The 20,483-nt window shown below is 41.3% G+C and overlaps 1 protein-coding gene across 5 annotated transcripts in view; it reads right to left on the reverse strand.

The window, feature by feature from the left end:
- Positions 1 to 574: 574 nt before the first annotated feature.
- LOC110965045 (WD repeat-containing protein 37-like) overlaps positions 575 to 20,483 on the reverse strand; it is a 33,441-nt gene continuing 13,532 nt past the window's right edge. For all 5 annotated transcript variants that reach the window (XM_051940322.1, XM_022213956.2, XM_022213955.2 and 2 more), the window contains 9 exons: positions 16,834 to 16,972; positions 16,310 to 16,381; positions 15,394 to 15,438; positions 15,122 to 15,198; positions 14,724 to 14,958; positions 13,126 to 13,267; positions 5,219 to 5,353; positions 3,575 to 3,689; positions 575 to 2,915 (listed from right to left, as the gene is read on the reverse strand). In XM_051940322.1, coding sequence (XP_051796282.1) covers positions 2,784 to 2,915; positions 3,575 to 3,689; positions 5,219 to 5,353; positions 13,126 to 13,267; positions 14,724 to 14,958; positions 15,122 to 15,198; positions 15,394 to 15,438; positions 16,310 to 16,381; positions 16,834 to 16,972 — 1,092 coding nt within the window. In that variant the 3' untranslated portion in view covers positions 575 to 2,783. The remainder of the gene's footprint in view (positions 2,916 to 3,574; positions 3,690 to 5,218; positions 5,354 to 13,125; positions 13,268 to 14,723; positions 14,959 to 15,121; positions 15,199 to 15,393; positions 15,439 to 16,309; positions 16,382 to 16,833; positions 16,973 to 20,483) is intronic.

The following is a 20,483-nucleotide window of genomic DNA, read 5'->3' on the forward strand; positions in this document are numbered from 1 at the left end:
TTCCAGCTAGAATAGTCATTTACCACATTTACAATTTCTAGACTGGATTTATCATCCATTTAATGTTATCTTCATCAAAAAAAAAACTGTTTCTCTTTCAAAAATATGGACACCTCTTAGTGACCTCAAACTTTTGAATGGTAGTGCAACACGACATTGTCGTATCAATCTTTAAGCCGATATGACAAACGTGCTTCTTGTTAGTTTATAGTTGCGTGTTTAAGCATCCAGTAGCTGTGGAGCAACACTATCATTGGGTGCTGTGTTTGTTTTCCACTTGGCAAGTCGAGTGTTCGTGTTCTTTTCGTCATATGGCTTCCTGAAAGAAGCTGAAAGACAACTTCACAAACTTCATGCAAACTTCAAGTGTGTGTCATATGTGCTGTTGGTGGAATAGCACTTGAAATCCATACACCTTATGGTCCGCTCTCATTAACACTTGGCATCGTTATTCCAAGCTGCACCCGGATGAATAAAGTGTGATTTTCAAAAAGATACATATCTCAGTGAGGCGAACAAAAGGGTGAGAGGGATTTGTGTTAAATAAAATGAAAAAGAGACGTGAGAGACAGGAAAAGGAAATCACACGTTTTTATTGGAAAGTGTCAGAGAACACGTACCCGTTACAATAAAGTATGCAAAGTAGATCACATAATGAAGTTTGAGGTGAATGTGATTCGCTACAGTGAAGCGAAGCCTATCCACCTTTTCTCCCCCTACAGTCTGGCACGCAATAATTTAATGTATCAATCCAAAAATCATATTTCCTCCAGGCTGAAATTCATAAGCGGGGCGCAAATCGGACTCGCCGTTCTACCTGCAGATTAAAATGACATTGATACCGGTGGGCGCGAGATTGAGTTCCCTGAATGAAGCAGGAATAAAAGTCCTATCTGCACTGCGCTGCGGAACACAATTAGTTATTTAACAAGCATTTGGAAAAGTGCACTGATGCTCAGATGGATAAGGCTCATGCACCGTTTTTAATGCAGCGGTAAGGCATTTCAATATTACCTTTTTAGGTTCATGCTACTTCAAAATGCATCCTGACTCTATTGTCGGTAGAAACAGCAGTCGAGTGTGCGGTCTGGAGCCGACTTTTTGGGTAAGTTACGCATACCTATGTACATCTACACCAGTCACACAAGTACATTAAATCATCTCTTTATGGGATTTACAGCAATGAAATAAGTTAAACATCAGAAGATCAACATCTACAGCATGACTTCATGTTTAGGATATTGCACAAGTGTAACATTGTTTTCTGGAATCCAGTCAAGCCCAATTCTAAACTTTATAACTAACTGAAATTCAGTGTGTATTCAAGTCAGAAGTAACTGATTCATAAAAGTAATTAAAAAAAGAAAGAAAAGGGCTTCACTCTGAGCACCAGAGACATCATGGAGCTCGGTTATTGCTTCTGTTTTTGGACAAAAGGCGCTTGTCACAGACCTAAAAGCGCCGTTACAACAAAAGGTGCAAAAAGCTGTACAAGGCTGAGGGTTCAACGTAAAGAGTAAACACTGTAACTTCATGTTGACAGGCCGTTACTGACACACAGGAGTGACCAGTAAACAACAAGTTCGCTTTGGGATCACACATTACAGCGACACAGGGCTCTGAGTTGGCAACAGGTTATATTTCACTGACACCGAGGAAACACAGGGCGGGTTATGGACACCTAAACCAGCAACATACTGGGAGCATTGGACTATGATTATGCTGAACACGTCATTCACTAACCTCTCAACTGAAGCGCACTCATTCCCCCGTTATTGCTATGCTCTTCTTGACACTTTGCATCTCGACATAAAGGCAGAATAAAGCGATGTTTCAAATGAACAAATCCACTGTAAACATGGAACAAGGCAGAGTTACAGCATCACAAGTTTGACCACAAAATCTGGAAGTAATGGAGGCTGGCTGTGACTGGAAAGCATCAAAGGTAATAGGCAAATCTGTCAGCCTCTCAGACAAGACATCAGATCCTGTTTGAAGCGTTTTAAGACAAGTGATGACCCGGCGGCCCGCTGGCTGCTCAGGTATATGGATATGATATGTTTTGTTCAGTGATAGGAAATATTCCAAGCTTGACTAAAAGGGTAAAACATTTCACAGAACCACACTTTCTTTGCCAAGCTCCGCCCTCACCAAGCGGGTAAGACACTAAATCCTTTAGAAAGCAACAACCTGCAGCACAGGTCGCTTAATCAGGCCTACAGAGAAATATATACATTTATTCTACACACTGTTCTGGCCTTATAACTGCTCTCTCACAACTTTACAAGTAACATTCGCAAACCAAGTTTATCTACATGCAAGAGCGACCGTTCAGCGGGAACTAAACGACAGAGATGTGAACAGCAGCCTGCGACTGTGGATCAAATATATTTACTTCTAAACAGAGGAGGCTAAGGATGAACAGCCTAGTCACGTCACAATTCACAATCCATGCTAACGAGTGAAAGGGTCAAATGCAGGAGATCGGCTCTGTGGCCTCCAACACGCCAGCGCCGTCATTTAACCCCGTAGATGCCTGAAAAAAAAGCTCATTCATTCATCTGCTCACTTCATCTGTTGATTGCTGCATCCTTAAAGCAACACCGGCTGGGATCAGTAACCATGTTTTTCACACCTCCTCGTTCGGTTGTGTGAACGCTGTGATGTTTCACGGGGTAAACACGCTGCTGGCATGTGTGAGGCCACAGATTACAGTGTTCATGTGTACCGTAGTCTATATACATGGAGGGATTGGATCAGTCTGCTGTGTTTCTGCCGCGCCATCACTTCTCCTGCAGCAGCGCCGGGATGTTGATGTTCCAGCCGATGGCCTGCCGGTCGAAGCCGCAGGTGAACAAGTTGCACGACTGGTTCTCTTCGTTCCACGCCGTGCAGCACACCATCCTCCTGTGACCCTGAACACACACACAGTTGAATTACTCCACCAAGGAATGGCGAGGTTATGTAACGATTGGCGTACGTTTTTCGGTTAGTCTGTCTCTGTGCAACATTGCTCAAAAACGGATTTGGATGAAATTTTCAGGGAAGGTCAGAAATGACACAAGGACCAAGTGACTAGATTCTGGCAGTGATGTGGCTTATAGTCTGGACCCACGGATTTGTTAAAGATTTCTGTATCATTGTGAGACAGCGGCACGGCGTCACTGTAACCATGACAACAAGTGAACACTACATCAGCCGCCTCTTACTACAAATCCACCGCTGCGGACTTATTGGGACTTATCCATTGGAAATCATACAAGGAACAACTGAATAAATTGTGGGGGTGTTTCTGAGTCCCATTAACTCCCGCTGCCCGCTACATATTCAGGTCACGTGATTCAGTATGTGTACATAATGTACACATGGATAACACACGCCTGTGCTCAGTGTAAGGTCACTTTGTTTGTGGGTACATCTATATCAAATGGTTACATTCTATGTTGCCGTGATTTCTGCCACAAGTTTTTACAAGAGTTCATCTGTCAGAAGTGATAAAACTGACAGCTTTGGTGGAGTACCACGCTCTCTGAGTGCGTTTCTTGTTTGTGGCTGTAATGTATTCGTTTCTTACCATTCTGTTGCTGCGTGGAAGTCTGGCCAGCCGCACTCCGCTCATGTCAAACAGTCTGACTTGTCGATTGTCGTGTGGCAGAGCGATGATCCTCTGGTTGGCAGAGACACTGAGCCTGAAACATCAGATTCAGTCACACTTTAGTCCAGATGTGTTCATTGAGCTGAGCTCTCCTCTTTGCCAAGGCTTTTTCTGCTCCTGGATTTACAGAGCTATTTTAACCACATTTTCTCTTTCTAGTTTGGATGCGACAGCATCTGTAAAAACAGAACAACACTGACATCAACGACTCCTGGAATCTATATTCCTGCCTAGCAGTCAGGATAATTGCTGACGACGATAAATGGAGACATTTTCAGCACAGAAAAAGCAGAGACAAAAATATCTTTGCAGTTGTCTTTTTTTTGGGCTGAAGAAAGTAGGATTTTGTGCTTCTTATTTAAAGAAAATCAGATCTAATATCCATTTTTTTGATGTTTTGCATTTTTTGCCCCTGTCACATTTTTACTCACTGGAAGCATTGCAGAGAGAAATCGACCCCTGTGTAGTATAACCGAGTTACAATGCTATAAATCATGAAAAGAAAAGAAAAAAGTTGAATTTCTTTGATTATTTATCTTACAAAATAATGAAAAACCCTGGAATCATCATATGCTACATTTAGAGCCCACAGATGTGGGCGACTATAGAAAAAACATTTTAATTAAATTTGTTTGCCAGAGATTATCTCTGCATTAAGAACACTACTGTTCAAAAGTTTGAGATCACTTAGAAAGTCCTTATTTTTGAAAGGAAAGCAGTTTTTTGATGAAGATAACATTAAATTAATCAGAAATACGGTCTAGACATTGTTAATGTGGTAAATGACTATTCTAGCTGGAAACGGCTGATTTTAGCTGGAATATCTCCACAGGGGTACAGAGGAACATTTCCAGCAACCATCACTCCTGTGTTCTAATGCTACATTGTGTTAGCTAATGGTGTTGAAAGGCTCATTGATGATCAGAAAACCCTTGTGCAGTTATGTTGGCACATGATTAACAGTGTGAGTTTTCATGGAAAACATGAAATTGTCTGGGTGACCCCAAACTTTTGAACAGTAGTGTAAGTTCCAATATGTGTAACAAGTTTGTTTCCACAGTTCCCTCTGTCCATTGAGACTGTATGCTTTGGATATCTCACATACAGCATGAACAAAACAGCACTTGCAACACGCAAAATGTTGCAGAACACGTTGCAAAATGATTGCAAATGGCATGTCTCTGTGTGTGGGGTAGGGGACGACCTGCTCCAAATAAAAAAGACTTTCCGTGTTCATTTTACATTCCATACCCGGCGGCCAATGGCCTCATTAGCCAGGAAACACAGTAAACATGAATTTAACAACATACTCATTCATGTGTAGAGTCACATTAATGTATCGCTTAAAAATCTATTCAGATTAATTGATACCATTAACAACCAGTGAAGTAGTGAAATAAATATGCAATCATTCAAGCTGCATCATATGGAGGTTGTTCATTGACGGCCCCAATCCACTCATTTCTAATACAAGGAAAACATTCAATAAAATGATTCAGTAATGACCTTATTTATCTACAGATGGGAACAAGTCCTGGCAGCTCCAGCCCTCCCTTCACCTACCTGTTCACAGCCGAATCAGTGCGGATGGTTGCTATGGGCGACCTCATGTTCTTCAAATCCCACACCTTGACGGTGCGGTCGTCACTCCCCGAAACTACGTTGTCGCCCACCGTGAACACCGCAGACGTCACCGTGCTGCAGAGCAAACACACAAAAATAAAGACCGTTGTAATCAAAACTGATTCATATTCAGGAGATTCACACGTTTTTCAGAATTCCTTCTAAGCACAGTAACTGCTGTAGTGAATAATTTCTACAGGTAAGTATGGAGCTTTAACACATCTGATCTGTTGAAACAGTTTTATATTATAGATAATAAAATGTATATTTATCTTGTATTTTAGGAGAAGAAAGAAATATAAAACCTATTTCTATCCAGTGCAGTCACCTCTTCCACAGACAGTGTGATTGTTTCACATACACCTAGAAGAGGAGACAAATGTGCTGCAGCGATACATCAGAAAGGACGCCAAGGAGAATGTATCGGGTACATCTGGAAGCTAACACTGCCTGGTTCTTGACTTAGAAATGGACTCTCCCTTTTAAAACATTACAAGGTATCACCTTCCCCTCAGAAAACTGAAATGCTGGTGGGACCTGTCACAGTGCTGAGCTTCGTCACACAGGAGGAGCTGTCAGGACAACGTGATGGGTTAAAAAATGCCTTCAAAGTGTTCACACCCCTGAACGTGTCCGAGGTGTCGCGATGCTGTGAAAGACGATTTCCGCTTTGCCGTTTCCCTGTTAACTGTCTTGTGCATTCTGTTAGAAGCTCATCATGTTCAATAACCTAATGCTACACACAGAGACAAGCCACTTGAAGAATGTGATCAAAATTACTTGAGAGAGAAAAATAACGGGCAAGCTAGAGGTGAAAAACATGACGATATGTGCCTTCGAATGAAAGATATCAAGTGTGCTTTCACTGATAGAACGCAAACATATTCCTGTGGAAGGACTGCAAACTGGATAGCAGTATATAGCTAGTTTTCACTTGTGACAAATACACAACCATTTACCCATTACTTTTAGCTCATTGCACTAGGATATATGCTCAAGTTTAATGTCTACAGAACTGGCCTAATTCTTGATATGTGAATTACGTTAACAAGTCTGATTTAATAGAACTACTAGAAGGCTAAATACAAACTTTGTGTATTCCTGTTCTTTTACTGGATATCAACAACAGGCATTTAATTATTGTTTGCTTTTCAAAATAGACCACTTTTGAAGACATTCAAAGTGCTTGAGTTTACTAAAAGTCTTAAAATGTTAAATATAATCACTATAATCGCACTTTGAGTTTGTATTAATCTGTGAATGCAGTAGACAGATGAAAAATGCACAAACGTCAATGAAACTACCATTTTTGTTGTTTAAGTTCACATATGTCTATTCATCGATTCATCATCAATCAACATTTATTTGAATTGAAAAACTTTGCTTATTGTGTCAAATATTGCTATTTGATAAAAAATGTGATTAATCGCGACTAATTAAAGTCCCAGCCCTACTTTATATATTTATCATGTAATGCACGTAAGACTTCGTCTGATGCATCATGTTGACAGCTATTCTGGGCACACTGGAAGCAGCTATGTTCTTTATATGCCAGCTGCATCCCCATCCTCCATGTTCTTTATCTAACCAGCCGTGATGCACTGCTGCACATGCTGCTGAGGTCAGGCCTAGCCATTCACTGAACAGACCTTTAATATTTCCACTCTATAACTACATGTCAGTCGCTCTCTATTTTTTTCCCTGTTAATTCATGGAACAAAAAGCTTCAAAATAAGCTGCATGGGATTTCTGATCCTTGATTGAGGTTAGCGTTGTGTAATGTCTCTTCACACACACACACACACAGCACAGTCTTGGGTTCTACATCTACTATTTCTAGCTAAAACTGGCTTCTCTCTTAATTCAAATTGACACGGCATTAAGGCCTCATTAGCGGACTAAACTTTGTCCTATTAGAGAGGCCGGGGCTCAAGGAAACTGCTGTATCGTTACAGGCACCTTCTGACATTGCAGGGTACAGCCCACCTGGGAATACAAGAGGTGCAGAGAGAGATAGCGGGAGGGAAAGGAAGGGGGGTGTGCTGGGTGGGAGGTGTGTGTGGGGAGCGTAATCAGACAAGGTAATTGATTAAAAGGTTGATTAAGGTTAAAGGGTTTTAAGAATGGGTGTGAGGAGGGAGGGAAGTATTCAGAGGTACTTAATGCTCTGCAGTGTCTCTGACAGCCAAGGTCAAGACCGGGTGGAGACTTGGGGAGCTGGAGAGGCAGACAGAGGGACGTACAGGAGGAATCATGGGAGCTCTGCACTCACAGGGGTTAAGGTGAGTTGAACGTCTCCCCAACAGCGAAGCCCAAACGTCCCTTAGCTGCAAAAAGGTGGCACCCTGGAGGCCAGCAGTGGTGAGATTTCAACAACACCGGAGAGACGAAGCTTTGCTGAAGGAGACATCCTTCCTCCGCTTGTCATGTTTCTACATTTTCTTCTCCAAAAGAACGGTTTCAAGTCACAGTTAACATGGAGTTTGTAGTAGAACGATTGTCACAGTGTGTCGACCAAAACCAGTCACACACCTGCAGCTGCAGCCTTTACAAAGAAGCACTTTTTTATTTCTCCCGTAGTATTTTCTAAGAAATCAACACTTTCTTTTTCTTTAACACTTAATTGCTTCGACCCAATGTTCAAATAAAAATCATTCTCAAAATACTCTGTGGAATTATCAAATCCATAGTTCATTTCCATGTAACAGCCTTCCACACGGCTTAATGCTAATTAGGCGTCAACAGATCATCGACCTGGCTCGTTATTGATTTTGAAATTCAGCAATTTTCCAATCAATATGGTTGTTATTTTTTAAGTGACTTCCGAGAAAAAATAACGACTTTTCAAATGCACTACTTCGGCTCTGATACAGCCGCCTCTCTCTCTGTCTGTAAAACCTACATTCAAAAAAGCGTTTCAATTAGGTTTGGTGTTGGAATTTTATCTCTAAATTTAGTTCACTGATGTTGACTGATGTGTTTCACAGGCAAATGTCAGATAAAGAGGACTAAAGAAAGCCACAGCCCAGACAGAGGAATCTTTTACAATAAGATACTTCGCTTTATAAAAGAAAGCTAAGACTACTGCTACTTCGATTTTAGTATTTCTCTGATTGGAAGCTGCTTATTGAAAACAAAGAGAATGATGGACTGATGCACAGGGAGAGAAATTTATAAATACATGTTGAAGTTTTTCTGTGGGTTAAGGTCATTGTGCTCCTATTGGTCACAACAAAGAGGGGGTTTCATACTAAAATTAATGACTTCAGATGGTATTAACTTGATTTGACTATTTCGGACTGCTAAAGCCCAGTAGTAGCTTCACATAAATTGATAACCTATAATAAGAATATGTATATTTCAAAATAAAAAATGAAAAAAAAAATAGAAAGAAAAAAATAAGCCAACTCAGCTTGCAACTACAAAGTTGTTGCTAATGATTAGTGGAAGTCAATTCTTTTATGCAGTTATTCTTTTATAACTTCTAGATATGACAGAGCTGTATTAATACCACATATAATCAAAAATTAGATTGTAAAGTGGGAAAACTAGCAGATATATTAATTTTTTGAAAATTGAAGATTCTTTGTTCAGGTAAAAAAATATTTATTGTAATTTGTTTTACTACTGTAAAACATTTAGCAACAGCAGTTTTGTTTTGCAAGTTATCTGAACAAAATTTGTACTGAACACTCACAAAACCAAACAGACAACTTGCAACGAAACTGTTGTTGCCACATGTCAGTCCAGTGAGGAACAGGTGATTGGTGTTTACAAGGAATCACAAGAATGATGACATTTAGCTCCGAGACCCAAATTTCAAACATTCTGAACTAAAACTGTAAGTGGAGAGAAGTTTTGGGATTTTGTCATCCTTGAACTTAACCCTTAAAAAGCCGGGACTGAGTATACTCGGTTCACGCTTCTCGTACACACAGCCGAAACCAAACATTCTGGGCTCGCTAATTAACATAAAATATGCACACACCCGTATGTGTGTTGACCAATGGTAAGATATAAACATTGACCCCAAATTTGCTTATTTCAAACGATAAAGCCGTATGAGCCGTTATAACAAAGCCACAATTACGAAGCTTTTATCGGGGCCGTGTACCGTAATAACACGGCCGAAATTCACAATGGCGTACGTCTATGACAATGAGGCCTCGCAAGACTTGATTGATATTTTTATGGATTAGGTGGTTTTAGTATAGGTTTCAGTATATGTACTTCTCCAGAAACATGGGCTGGTAAGGGTTAATAAAAGTTGAATGAACCATGAGGGTTAGGAGAGTTAGCATGGCATGGCCCATTAGAATGATAGTGCAACTAACAACTGACACAAATCTAAGAGGGACAACAGGAAATGACCAAACTTAGCACGGGGTTAGCGTTGTTAATTTGTCACCTGCCACCACTTCTTGGACTCTGCGTAAATCTGCTGCAGTATTTGCTCTGGCACTGAGACTTTGATCCAAGCAAGTGCTTTTAATGACTGATGTTTAAATATATGAAAATCTCACAGAATCTTGAAGCGCACTCACTGTAAGTGGATGAGAGTGTAAGCCAAATGCCTAAAATGTAAATGAAACAATTCAGGTACAGACGACTAAGAGGTTTAAGAGCACTCTGTTATTTTTTCCTCTGCTGCTGCAAACCCGACAGTCTCTGAGAACCTGTAAGTGCTGGTGTATTCCTCCAGAGGATGTCACATCTGCATGCAGACGCCCCCCAAACCCCCATCAGACACACAAACCTGCATTTCTATCAAACCGCAATCAAATGCCTCCGAAAGCCGTCGATGGCAGCAGAGGCAAACGTGACATGGCGTTCTGTTTGTAGAGCAAGCCCGCTGTCATTTCTCGTTTGCTCTCGGCCGTTTTCTTAGCTCGTGCACAGTTGTCATTACACTGCAATTACAGCGGGGTGGTGGGATGGAGGGTGCATGCTGCACTTTTAGCTGCCGAGGTTCGCTGTCAGGGAGTGTTAGCTGTAATTGCCGCTGAAGACGGTGGAAACGAGAGGCTGTCTCCCCTCTAGCTCTAAACTTCTTCTGCCTATTAAACCATTCACACTGTCCTCTCCTCTGCTGTTTCCACTAGAGGGAGATTATGCCATTTATGCCACTTATGCCACGTCGTTATGCTAGGATGGAGAATCTGGGAAATTAGCAAGACAAATGGCAATGCATGGTTGTTGTAGGACACGATTAAAACCAGAAAGATTCACAGGTAAAGTAAGGAAAGTGGAAAAAGTGTTCAAGTGTTTAGTCTGAGTGCTGATGTGACCTTTTACTCTCTTCTCAGACAGAAATGAGATGATTACTTGATTAATTATTGTAAAATAAATCTTTCATAGAAGCTTCATTTGCAGCTATTTTGACAGCTGATTGTCTTTCCTTTTTTTATTTTTATTTTTTTTACTGGCTTCTTCTTGGATTCAAAAGTTTGTGGAAGGGGTCGACTAATATGGTTGTATCAGTGCCAAATCTGATATGAATGAATTATTAGTAATGAAGGAGACTGATAACTGATATTTACAGTAAAAATGAAAATATTGGGGTTACAGTTTAGAATAATACAATATCAAACTCTGCTGAAACGCCTTCATTGGTTTATGTTTCACATATGTTTGCTTGAAAGAGAAATGTTCAGCGTTTATGCTTCAGTGTTGGTTGTCTACTACTAATGACATGTAACCAGTCAGACAGACAGAGAGAGGTGATGCTTTTTGAAATGTTTAGAGACAAACAATCACACTCACATCTAAGGACAATTTAGAATTACCAATTAACCTCAGCATGTTTTTGGACTGTGGGAGGAAGCTGGAGAACCCGAGAAAACCCACGCATGCCCAGAGAGAACATGCAAACTCCATGCAGAAAGATCTCAGGCCCAGGCCAGGACATGAACCGGGGATCTTCTAGCAGTAAGGCTAAAGTGCTAACCACCAAGCCACTCTGCAGCTTTATTAGGAATCAGTTAAAAAGAAATAACAATACAGATCAATTAAACACAGTGAATATTTAATCCAATAATCATTCAGGATAACAACCGTTGATCTTTTTTTTTTTTTTTCCCCCCGTTAATCTTTAAGTTTTTAGCTTCAGTGTTTCCTCAAGGGAGGCCTCCACTGGGATGTATGCCCAGTATGCCCGCGGGGGGCGTTGCCCTGGAGGCCTCCTGGGCCCGAGGGACTGGGGCGGCTCTGCATTAAGTGCGGGGTCTGCCCCTGCCCATCGGCGTCTGGGTGGTCTCTGTGGCGGCGCTCCCGGTGGCTGTAGGCTGTGGCGCTTCTCGGTGTGTTTCCCCACATGGTTCCTCAGTGCCCTGCCGTGTCTCAGCACCGTGTGTGTGTATGTGTGTGTGTGTTTTGTGAGTGTGTGTGTGAGCGCATGTGTGTATATATCTGGAAGCGGGATATTGTCGGTTATATTATGCTTTTATTCTCTCTGTTGTTGTATTCTTTTATTTTGTGAAGCACTTTGTGTTACATTTTAAATGGATGAAAAGTGCTATATAAATAAAGTTTGATTTGATTTGATGATCTTTAATGTGTTGGTTTTCTTAATCCCCTTCTTTTTAAACAAAGAAAAACATTTATCTTTAGTTTTTCACTTTGTGTGGAGTAAAATAAGATATCTCTTTAGACTGTGAGAAACATTTTGTGAACCAAATTTACTGCCAAAATAAATATCACCGTGCATCTTTGATAAAGAAAGACACAACTACAGTCCAACGATATTTAGCCGCAGGACAGATGGAAAAATGACCTGAACAGGTGAACTACTTCTTGACTGACATCTTTTGAACTGGTAGCTCCACAAATTATGACACTGAAAGAGGTAACCTGGGGCTGTTTTACTTTGTAATGGACATTTTTTTTTGCATTTACTCATGTTTGCAAACTAGTCAATTAATTAAGTGCTAAGTTAATTATTACTCAATAATACGGCTCCTAAACAGTAAACGGCTTCAACGAGTTTTTTCGGTCTCTATCTAAACTGCTTTTCTCCGTAAACAGCAGAGCTCTAGGGAATCACTACATTTGCCTTCAGGTTTGTTGCTTTAAATGCGCCACGGGCAAGGAGGGAAGTGGACATGTGGGAAGGAAATAAGGACGGAGGGGAGGAAATGAAACGAGGAGGGCTGTTGTTAACTGTGAAACACTGGTGCTTAATCTCATTACAGCAATTGTCTATGGGAGAGAATTAGAGTGGGATCTGCAGGAATTATACATGTTGGGGTCGTACATAATGAGCTCTACGTAATCCCCCTACTTGCAATCAAAGGCTGCCAGAGAGTACCAGCCAGCCAGCACACACATGTAGACATGCACACACACACACACACACACACTCACTCTACTTACGTCTTTTAAAGAGCGCTGCCATTGAAAGCCACAGACAAGCCTGACAGTCATCGTTTTGAAATGAGCGGCTGCAATTGAGTGTTAACAGCGAGCGAAGTGCCAAATTACACAGAGTGGGGGATTAACGCAGAAACGGACAGATAAATGAACAGGAGAGCGAGGGAGAAAGAGAGGTAGCAAGAGGCAGAGAGAAGAGAAAGAGAAGCAAACTGTCGAAGTGAGAAGAAGCGCTCAGTAATGAATGAGAAGCAAGTGGAGGATTTGGCTTAGAGCAATAGGGTCTGTAAATTAATGTAAAAGGAAAAAAGGTGGGACAAAAAGCAGAAAGTGCTGGAGGGATTCACAGAACAAGAGATGCTACGGCACCACCCTGTGGGCAACACAAAGACTGCACCAACCATCACATGAAACATTTAGGTGTCAATTAGTGACGTCTCAACCAGGAAGGAACAGAGCGTTTGTTATGAGAGACTCACTCAGTGTGTCCCTGGAAGACGTTGACAGAGTGGATGGACGGGTCTCTGAAGTCCCACAGTCTGAAGGTGGTGTCCCTGGATGACGTGACCACCAGGCGCTGGGTGGGGTGGGTGCAGCAGTGGGTCAGCTCCTGGTCATGACCTACACACACAGACACATAATAACACAATAATATACTGTTTCCATTTGTGTATTATTAAATGATCTCCACAGGGGAAAACTGTTTATGCAGTGACGAAGCACAAAGCAGGATGTCATGACAGGGAAAGTGCTTTGGTGAAACATTCGCATGCAGGAAGGCAAATATCATCATTAAAATGGATAATTCACCAAAAATAACTCGCAAAACTGCTGTACTGACGCTGTCAGTGCGTAGGTTGTTGCTCAGTGGTTGTTGTTGTTGTTGTTGTTTCTTTTACTGAAGGGGATTTGAAAATAGTAACAAGTAGATAGTGGAATGGGAGGACAAAGTGCATGAAATACGCAGCCAATGGCAGGCTTATACTCCCAGCCTGCATCATGTCAGTTAGACTATGACAAACAGGAAGCAGGTTTGTTCCACAGATTTGTCCAAACCTGTTAAAGGAACAGTTTGACATTTTGTAAGAGATTAGTGCCACCTTATATCTGTATGCTTAAACCAAAGAGACGGGCAGAAGCCAAACAGTTGGTCTTCTGAGGCTTCTGTGTCCAAAATCGCCCCTTTTATCACTCATCCACTACTCCCTATACAATATACACTTAATAGTTTACTCAGTAGTGGGCAGAAAATTGATTTCCAACACTTGCTTGCAAACCATCATCATTTTGTGTCATTGCTGACTGCTATAGTGACACACATCGGTAATTTTCTCATCTATAAAGTAGTAGTACACACATCATGGACACCAGTTCTAATTCTGCTGTAAAAGGAAAGTAACTAAAGACAGACTTCACTATTTACTGCTGATAGATAATGTAGTAGATTATGGAGAAAATGGAGGTGACTACATCTTACGAGGAAAAAAAGCACAAAATCCTCCTTAACACCAACATGTTGCTGAAATGCACAAAATATAAAATGTTAAGTAACAGGCTTTAGAGAACCTGGCATACAAGTTGGTTCCCCGTTCTTAGTCTTTACGCTGAGCTGTGCCTTCATATTTAGCCTTGGTATATGAGAGCTGCATCAGTAGTCTTCTTGGATTATATTTATTCCAATTCCAGTGTCACATTAAGGAGATTAAACAGAGGTTTTTCACTGTGTACTTTAGGAATGACAAAACGAGCCAATTTTGCCCACAACCACTCCATGAAATTAACAACGACAGCAGCCCATTTTGTCTTCCATTTAAGCTCAGTTTCTTGTTCTTGAGAGGTCAAATGGGCCTGTTAAGCAGTAAAACACTGTGCTGGAGGCATCCCCTACAAAAACTACTTTTATGTCTTTTCAGAAACCTAAAACTTCAAATATCTGGGTGAGTTGAAACTTGTTTGCTTTGCTAGGTATTAATTTGGACCGACCTGTACCCTGACCTCGTACTGCTGGACGAACTAAATGACTTGAGAGCAGCATAATGTGCAATATTATGACATAACTTTGAGCCACTTCACATACCAGTGAGCGTGTGAACCAGTTCAGACGTCTCCACTTCATACAGGTTTGCAGCACGATCCCAGGAAGCTGACACCACCTGTCGGCCTCCTACCAACCAATCAGCTGCGATCACCACGCCCTGGTGGCTCTTCAGGGTCGCTGTAGCAACCCGGACAGTGGGGACCTCGCATGGGCCCTCGCCGTCCACCTCGCCTTCCTCTCTGTCTGATGAGTCCTGGTCATCATCACACGGAGCCTGTGGAAGGACGACCAATAGTTGAATCAGTGCACACACGTGGATCTCATTCTGGAGTGATTCATTAATTATGGAGAATAAAGTGACCTATTTGGCAAATGCAATAAATCCTTTTAAACAGGTTGTAGAATCCCTGTGAAGAGAAACAGTCCAAGCTACTCACACTGACATCTGGTGGTGGCTGCGGGGCAGGAAGCTGCACCATGTAGCGCCAGATGTGAGCCGTCTGGTCCCCGGAGGCTGTGGAAGCATGTGGAAGTACACATCAACAGAAACGCAGCACAATTACATCTACACACAAGTAGACTGCCGGAGACAACAGATGCAGCAGAAAACGGATGAAACAGTCCTGAGGAGAACAAACCTGTTGATGCAGATGCTGTATTAAATGTAGCCAATTAAGCAAATTAAACACGCATTGATTCAAACACATACCTGTGAGGGCCATCTGCTCTGTGGGGTGGAACTTGATGGAGTTGACTGTGGGAAAGAAAACGATGATGAAACAACGTTACATCAAATGTTCCTGCTATGTGACAATACATGGGAGCAAACGCTGACAGACACAAACGAACCAGTTATTTAAAAACAGATTTGGCCTGACAGAAGGTGCTTCATATACTGTAATTTGTGGACTATTGAGCGCAACTGAATATAAGCCACACCCACTAAATTTAAAAAGCAAAAAGTTTCGTACATATATAAGTCACACCTGACTGTAAGCCACAAGTGTCCACATTGTAACATGAGATATTTACACAGAAAGATTGTTTTTAAAACTTTTAATTAAATAAATGCTTTTTTCCGAACAGTGCCTGTAACACGGCAGTAAAACGCACTCAGTTCACGCTGCCGACTCCAACGTGTCACCATTGATCTATTGATGCCAAGCTGGCATGCAGCAGCTCTGTTTCCTTCTTCCACAGGCAGATTTAGCTTAAAAGCTGCATCATATGCATTTCTTCGTGTGTTTTCCATGATGAGGATGTGTGCATGAAGCACAAAATGACTGATTTGAAGAATTTAGTGAGCATGCGTTTGATTTCATTCAAACAGTGTCATTGGTCCACTGTGACCTGTTCGGTTTTGTCTGATGTGACGAGGCTGAATGTATTGACGGCATGAAGCTCGCCTGGAAAAATCTACACATTAGCCGCAACATTGTGTAAGCCGCAGGGATCAAAGCGTGAGAAAAAAGAAGTGGCTTTTAGTCCAGAAAGTACGGTAGTCATTTTATCATTTAAGGTTCTTTCAGACCAGTCTTTACTTTATTTGATTAATATAATTTTAACTCATGCACTCTGAAATGTCTGCATGATTAAGACATACAAAATTTCTTCGGTAGAATTACCTGATCCTGCATGGCCAGCATACCTCAGCAGACATTTCCCAGTCTCTATACTCCACAGTAGAGCTGAGTGGTCTGTTAAGGGAGAGCAGAAGTAAACAATATGTAGCTGTTCACATTTTTAGAATGGTTTATAATATATGTCCACAGTGGGCAAACCTTTTAGGATTTGGTACAACCTGTAGCCATTGCTGAGCTAAATCAGCTTCAACAAGTTTAGGCTCTTAAAAAAAAACAAAGCCAAAATCATGTTTCTAGAGAATTAGTCTGGATAAATATTAGCACTAAAACACTACCAGCGTACAGCAGAAGCCATCAATCATCGTAACTATGTTCTCATTTTTTTGCTAATGGCACCAAGGCATCACAATTAATTTGACAATGATATAATGATGGAAATACTGCTTGCAGCACCTTTAGGCTTCACTAATTATTCATATTTAAAACCGCAGTGTCTCATTGTGGCTGCGTATCAAACAAAGCCACAGTGACTGATTTATATAGTCTGTATAAATGACTTGGAGTACCTGCTGAGGCGGTGCCCAGGACCACTGGCTGAGTTCGGGTTACACTGAGGTCCCAGATCCCGTCCCGATGGCCCATGTACTCCTTGAGCAGCTGGCACAAGGCCCGAGAGCCTGTGGTGGCTTTGAAACTGGACACAATCTGAACAGAGAGGGAGGAGAGGTGGGTGTGAAGGAGGGAAAAGAAGCAGAGAGGGATGGGTATTGATCCAGCTGCTGGACCAAAACCTAACAGCACACAGTTTTGCTAAAATGAAAGAAAGAGTAGGTGCACCGATAGAAAGTTGTCCGAATGAAGATCAAAACTTTAGAAAAATTCTACAGTATGTATGCCTCAACTTACAGGACTCGTGTCTTACTACATGCACTATTGTTACAAGTGAGAAGAATTTGGGTTCAGTAATGATGTCACTGTAACTGAAATCTGGCTACATGATGTGGACCAGTAGGATGAATTGTAGGCTTTCATTTGTAAAAGGTATCACACAGCTTGTCGTTGCTTTGTGACAAACAGCTTTCCAGATAACTGTTTGATATGTTAGATCTAGGGCCTGTATCACAAAATTAGACTGATGGGTTATAGCAGCATCCTTTAGAGGTAACTCCAGTTTATTGTTATCTCAAAGCCATTTTCACTTTTAGCTGCTCACTAAATGGCTTCACAGGAGGTTAACTTCTGTGAAGAACCAGATCAAAACCCGTGGACAGCACGACATCGCTCTGGAACTCATTCCTACAGGATCCTGATGGAGCGATGAAAGTGTTAATAAAACTACACTGAGACATTTTGATTAATTAGAATAATTTTCTTTCCATGATAATTACATCAGAGACAGAATAAACCATTCTGGGTTTTAAGCAAACATAAAGAAAGTCTAGCACAAACTAATGAATGCTCAATACCCAATTACAGTTGCTAATAATTGAGCACATTGTAATTAATTCCTTATCAGGCGTTTGTTTGTTTGAGTACAGATGACCTGTACTCTCTCTTTCTGTGTTGGCAGCAAAAGACTGCAGTGTATCTTGTTCATAACGGTATGTTTCATCATGAGACACTCGAGACGCGTGAACACTGTACACATATTTAAAGGCCTACAGTTTCTAATAATTCTGACAATAATGTATTATTATTTATTAATATTTTCACCACTACTTTGAATATTTTGGTATTAATTCCATAGTTACTATAGTTTCTTATTTTACTCTGCCAAGGAAAGCGATGGAGTTATGTGATCGGCATACGTTTGTCTGTCCGTCTGTCTGACAGCAACATTACTCAAAAACAAAATAAGGGATTTGGATGAAATTTTCAGGGAATATCAGACATGACACAAGGACCAAGTGATCAGATTTTGGCAGTGATGCGGCTTATAGTCTGGATTTGTTAAAGATTCCTGTATCATTGTGAGACAGCAGCATGGCGTCACTGTAACTATGACAACAAGTGAACACTACATCAGCTGCCTGCTGACGATCTCATGATTATTATCCTACTAAAAATCCACCGCTGCAGACTTATCGAGACTTATCTGTTGGAAATCATACAAGGAATAACTGATTAAATTATGGGGGTGTTTCTGAGTCCCATCAATTCCCGCCGCCCGATACATATTTAGGCCACACGATTCAGTATCCGTACATAATGTACACATGCATAATACACGCCGGTATGCAGTGCAAGGTCATTTTGTTTGTGGGTACATCTATATTAAAAGGCCTATGTTGCTGTGATTTCTGCCACAAATTTCTTCAAGATTTCAGCCGTTGAAAATGATACAACTGAACAGCCTTGTCAGAGTACTGCGCTCTCTGAGTGCTTTTTAGTTCTACTTGTCTCAAGAAAATGTCACAATTTGAACAATCTTTATGATACAGGCTCCTAGAATGTTAGCCAGTTAAAGTCAAGTGTGTATAATCTGTGTAAACAAGGGCTGCTTTATGTCAACTAAAATGTTTGCAATTTCACACTGCACCAAACTGTGTGTGGCTGAAATATTAATATCAAGTCTGCTGATGTGTCAAATAGGAGGGAAGATCATCACTGTGGTGCACCTCTAAAAATATCCACTGGTCTGGTTACACACAGCCTTCGGTCGCTGCAGGCTTCCAGCTCAACAAACTATAAAGTGAATTGTAGTTTGACTTGTCACACAGCGCTCACAGCCTGTTCTCTACATGCTGCTGCAAGCAGACGGCTGACCACAGCAATAAGCTCAGATCATTGGTAGTCATTAGACGCAGCAGCGAAGCATCTGGTTCACACACGTCAGACTGTGTTAATACACACTCTCATTCTGTCCTGACGGTTTATTTTCACATTACACTACAATGCAATCATATTTGTTTCCTGTCATTAGAACACAATGAGCAGGGAGCAACAAGGAAACAGCCCATTCCATTCAAGGTCAACCAAGTAGTACACTGAGGCTATAGTTAGTGCACAACATTAGTTTCAAGTCCCTTCAGTCTTTACAAAATTAGTTTTTGATATGTTAGCTGTAGATCATGTAGCAGCTAGTTCTGTCAGGGGGTTAATCTAAAGAGTCCTCCCTTGATCTCGTGTATCCTCTTTTTCTAACGTTTAAAGCAGAAGAGGATCATGTCCCACTCTTCATCTGGCTCAGGCTTTGGCTGCATTCAGACTGTTTCTTTGTTTTAAAAAGGCAACGCCAAGAGAACATGTTACGTAGAGTGGAAGATAACAGAATGGCAATGAGAAGGTCAACATTTCATTGTTCAATATTTGTATTGGTACACTTAAAGGAGTAATGAAGATATTTTGGGAAATGAGCTATTTGCATTTTGGCCGAGAGGTGCACAAAAAGATCTATAACACAATCATGTCTGGATTTCAAGCGGAGAGTTATTTTAGTATAACATAAGTACTGGAAACAAAGAACCTGGTTCAGTCAAAGGTAACTGAGTCTGCTCCCCAGATCTGCTAAAGCTCACATAAAACAGCGGCGGCGGCCCAGCGACTTCCAATCGCTGGTCCGTTTACAATCGCCGTTAACAAGTTATCGTTAACGTCGTTACCATCGTGCGGGAGTATCAGTGACAATAAAGTGTTCAAACAAATGAAATCCGCGGAAATCCACGGATCCGCGGTAAATTCCCATCGCTGAAAAAAAGCGGAATTCCGCGAATTCGCGGAAAAGGTGCATTTCCTTGAAAATGACCGATTCGGGGATTTTATACCGACTTCAGGACATGTTTTGGACAAAATAGTTTACTGGCTTGTGTCATCTGGATGTAAAAGGTTGGATTATGGCCGTTTTTTGTGGAATCTTTTTTTTTGTGTGTAATAATAAACCCGGAAATGTGAGTTGCGCTGTGTGCGTTGAAGCCGTGTATAGAGAACGGATGGATGAATATTTGTTTTTGTCGGACAAATGTGTTTTTCTCACCTGCTGTGGTAATCGCATCTGAAAGTGGTTTATACCGGCGGATTCATGAGAATCTAAGCTTTCCAACGTCGTATAGTGTTTGTATAATTGGGTTTGCAGCCGTCGGACATTCTTGAAATTCCTATGCAAATTAGTAGGTGTACCGCCGGCGGTACACTGAAGCTTAAGGGGTTAAGTTATTTTTTGGGGTTGTTTTGCCTTTATTATAGTGCACGGTGGAGAGACACAGGAAACTGGGGGAGA

Source organism: Acanthochromis polyacanthus, chromosome 20 (genome assembly GCF_021347895.1).
Source record: "Acanthochromis polyacanthus isolate Apoly-LR-REF ecotype Palm Island chromosome 20, KAUST_Apoly_ChrSc, whole genome shotgun sequence".
NCBI classification, from domain to species: domain Eukaryota; kingdom Metazoa; phylum Chordata; class Actinopteri; family Pomacentridae; genus Acanthochromis; species Acanthochromis polyacanthus.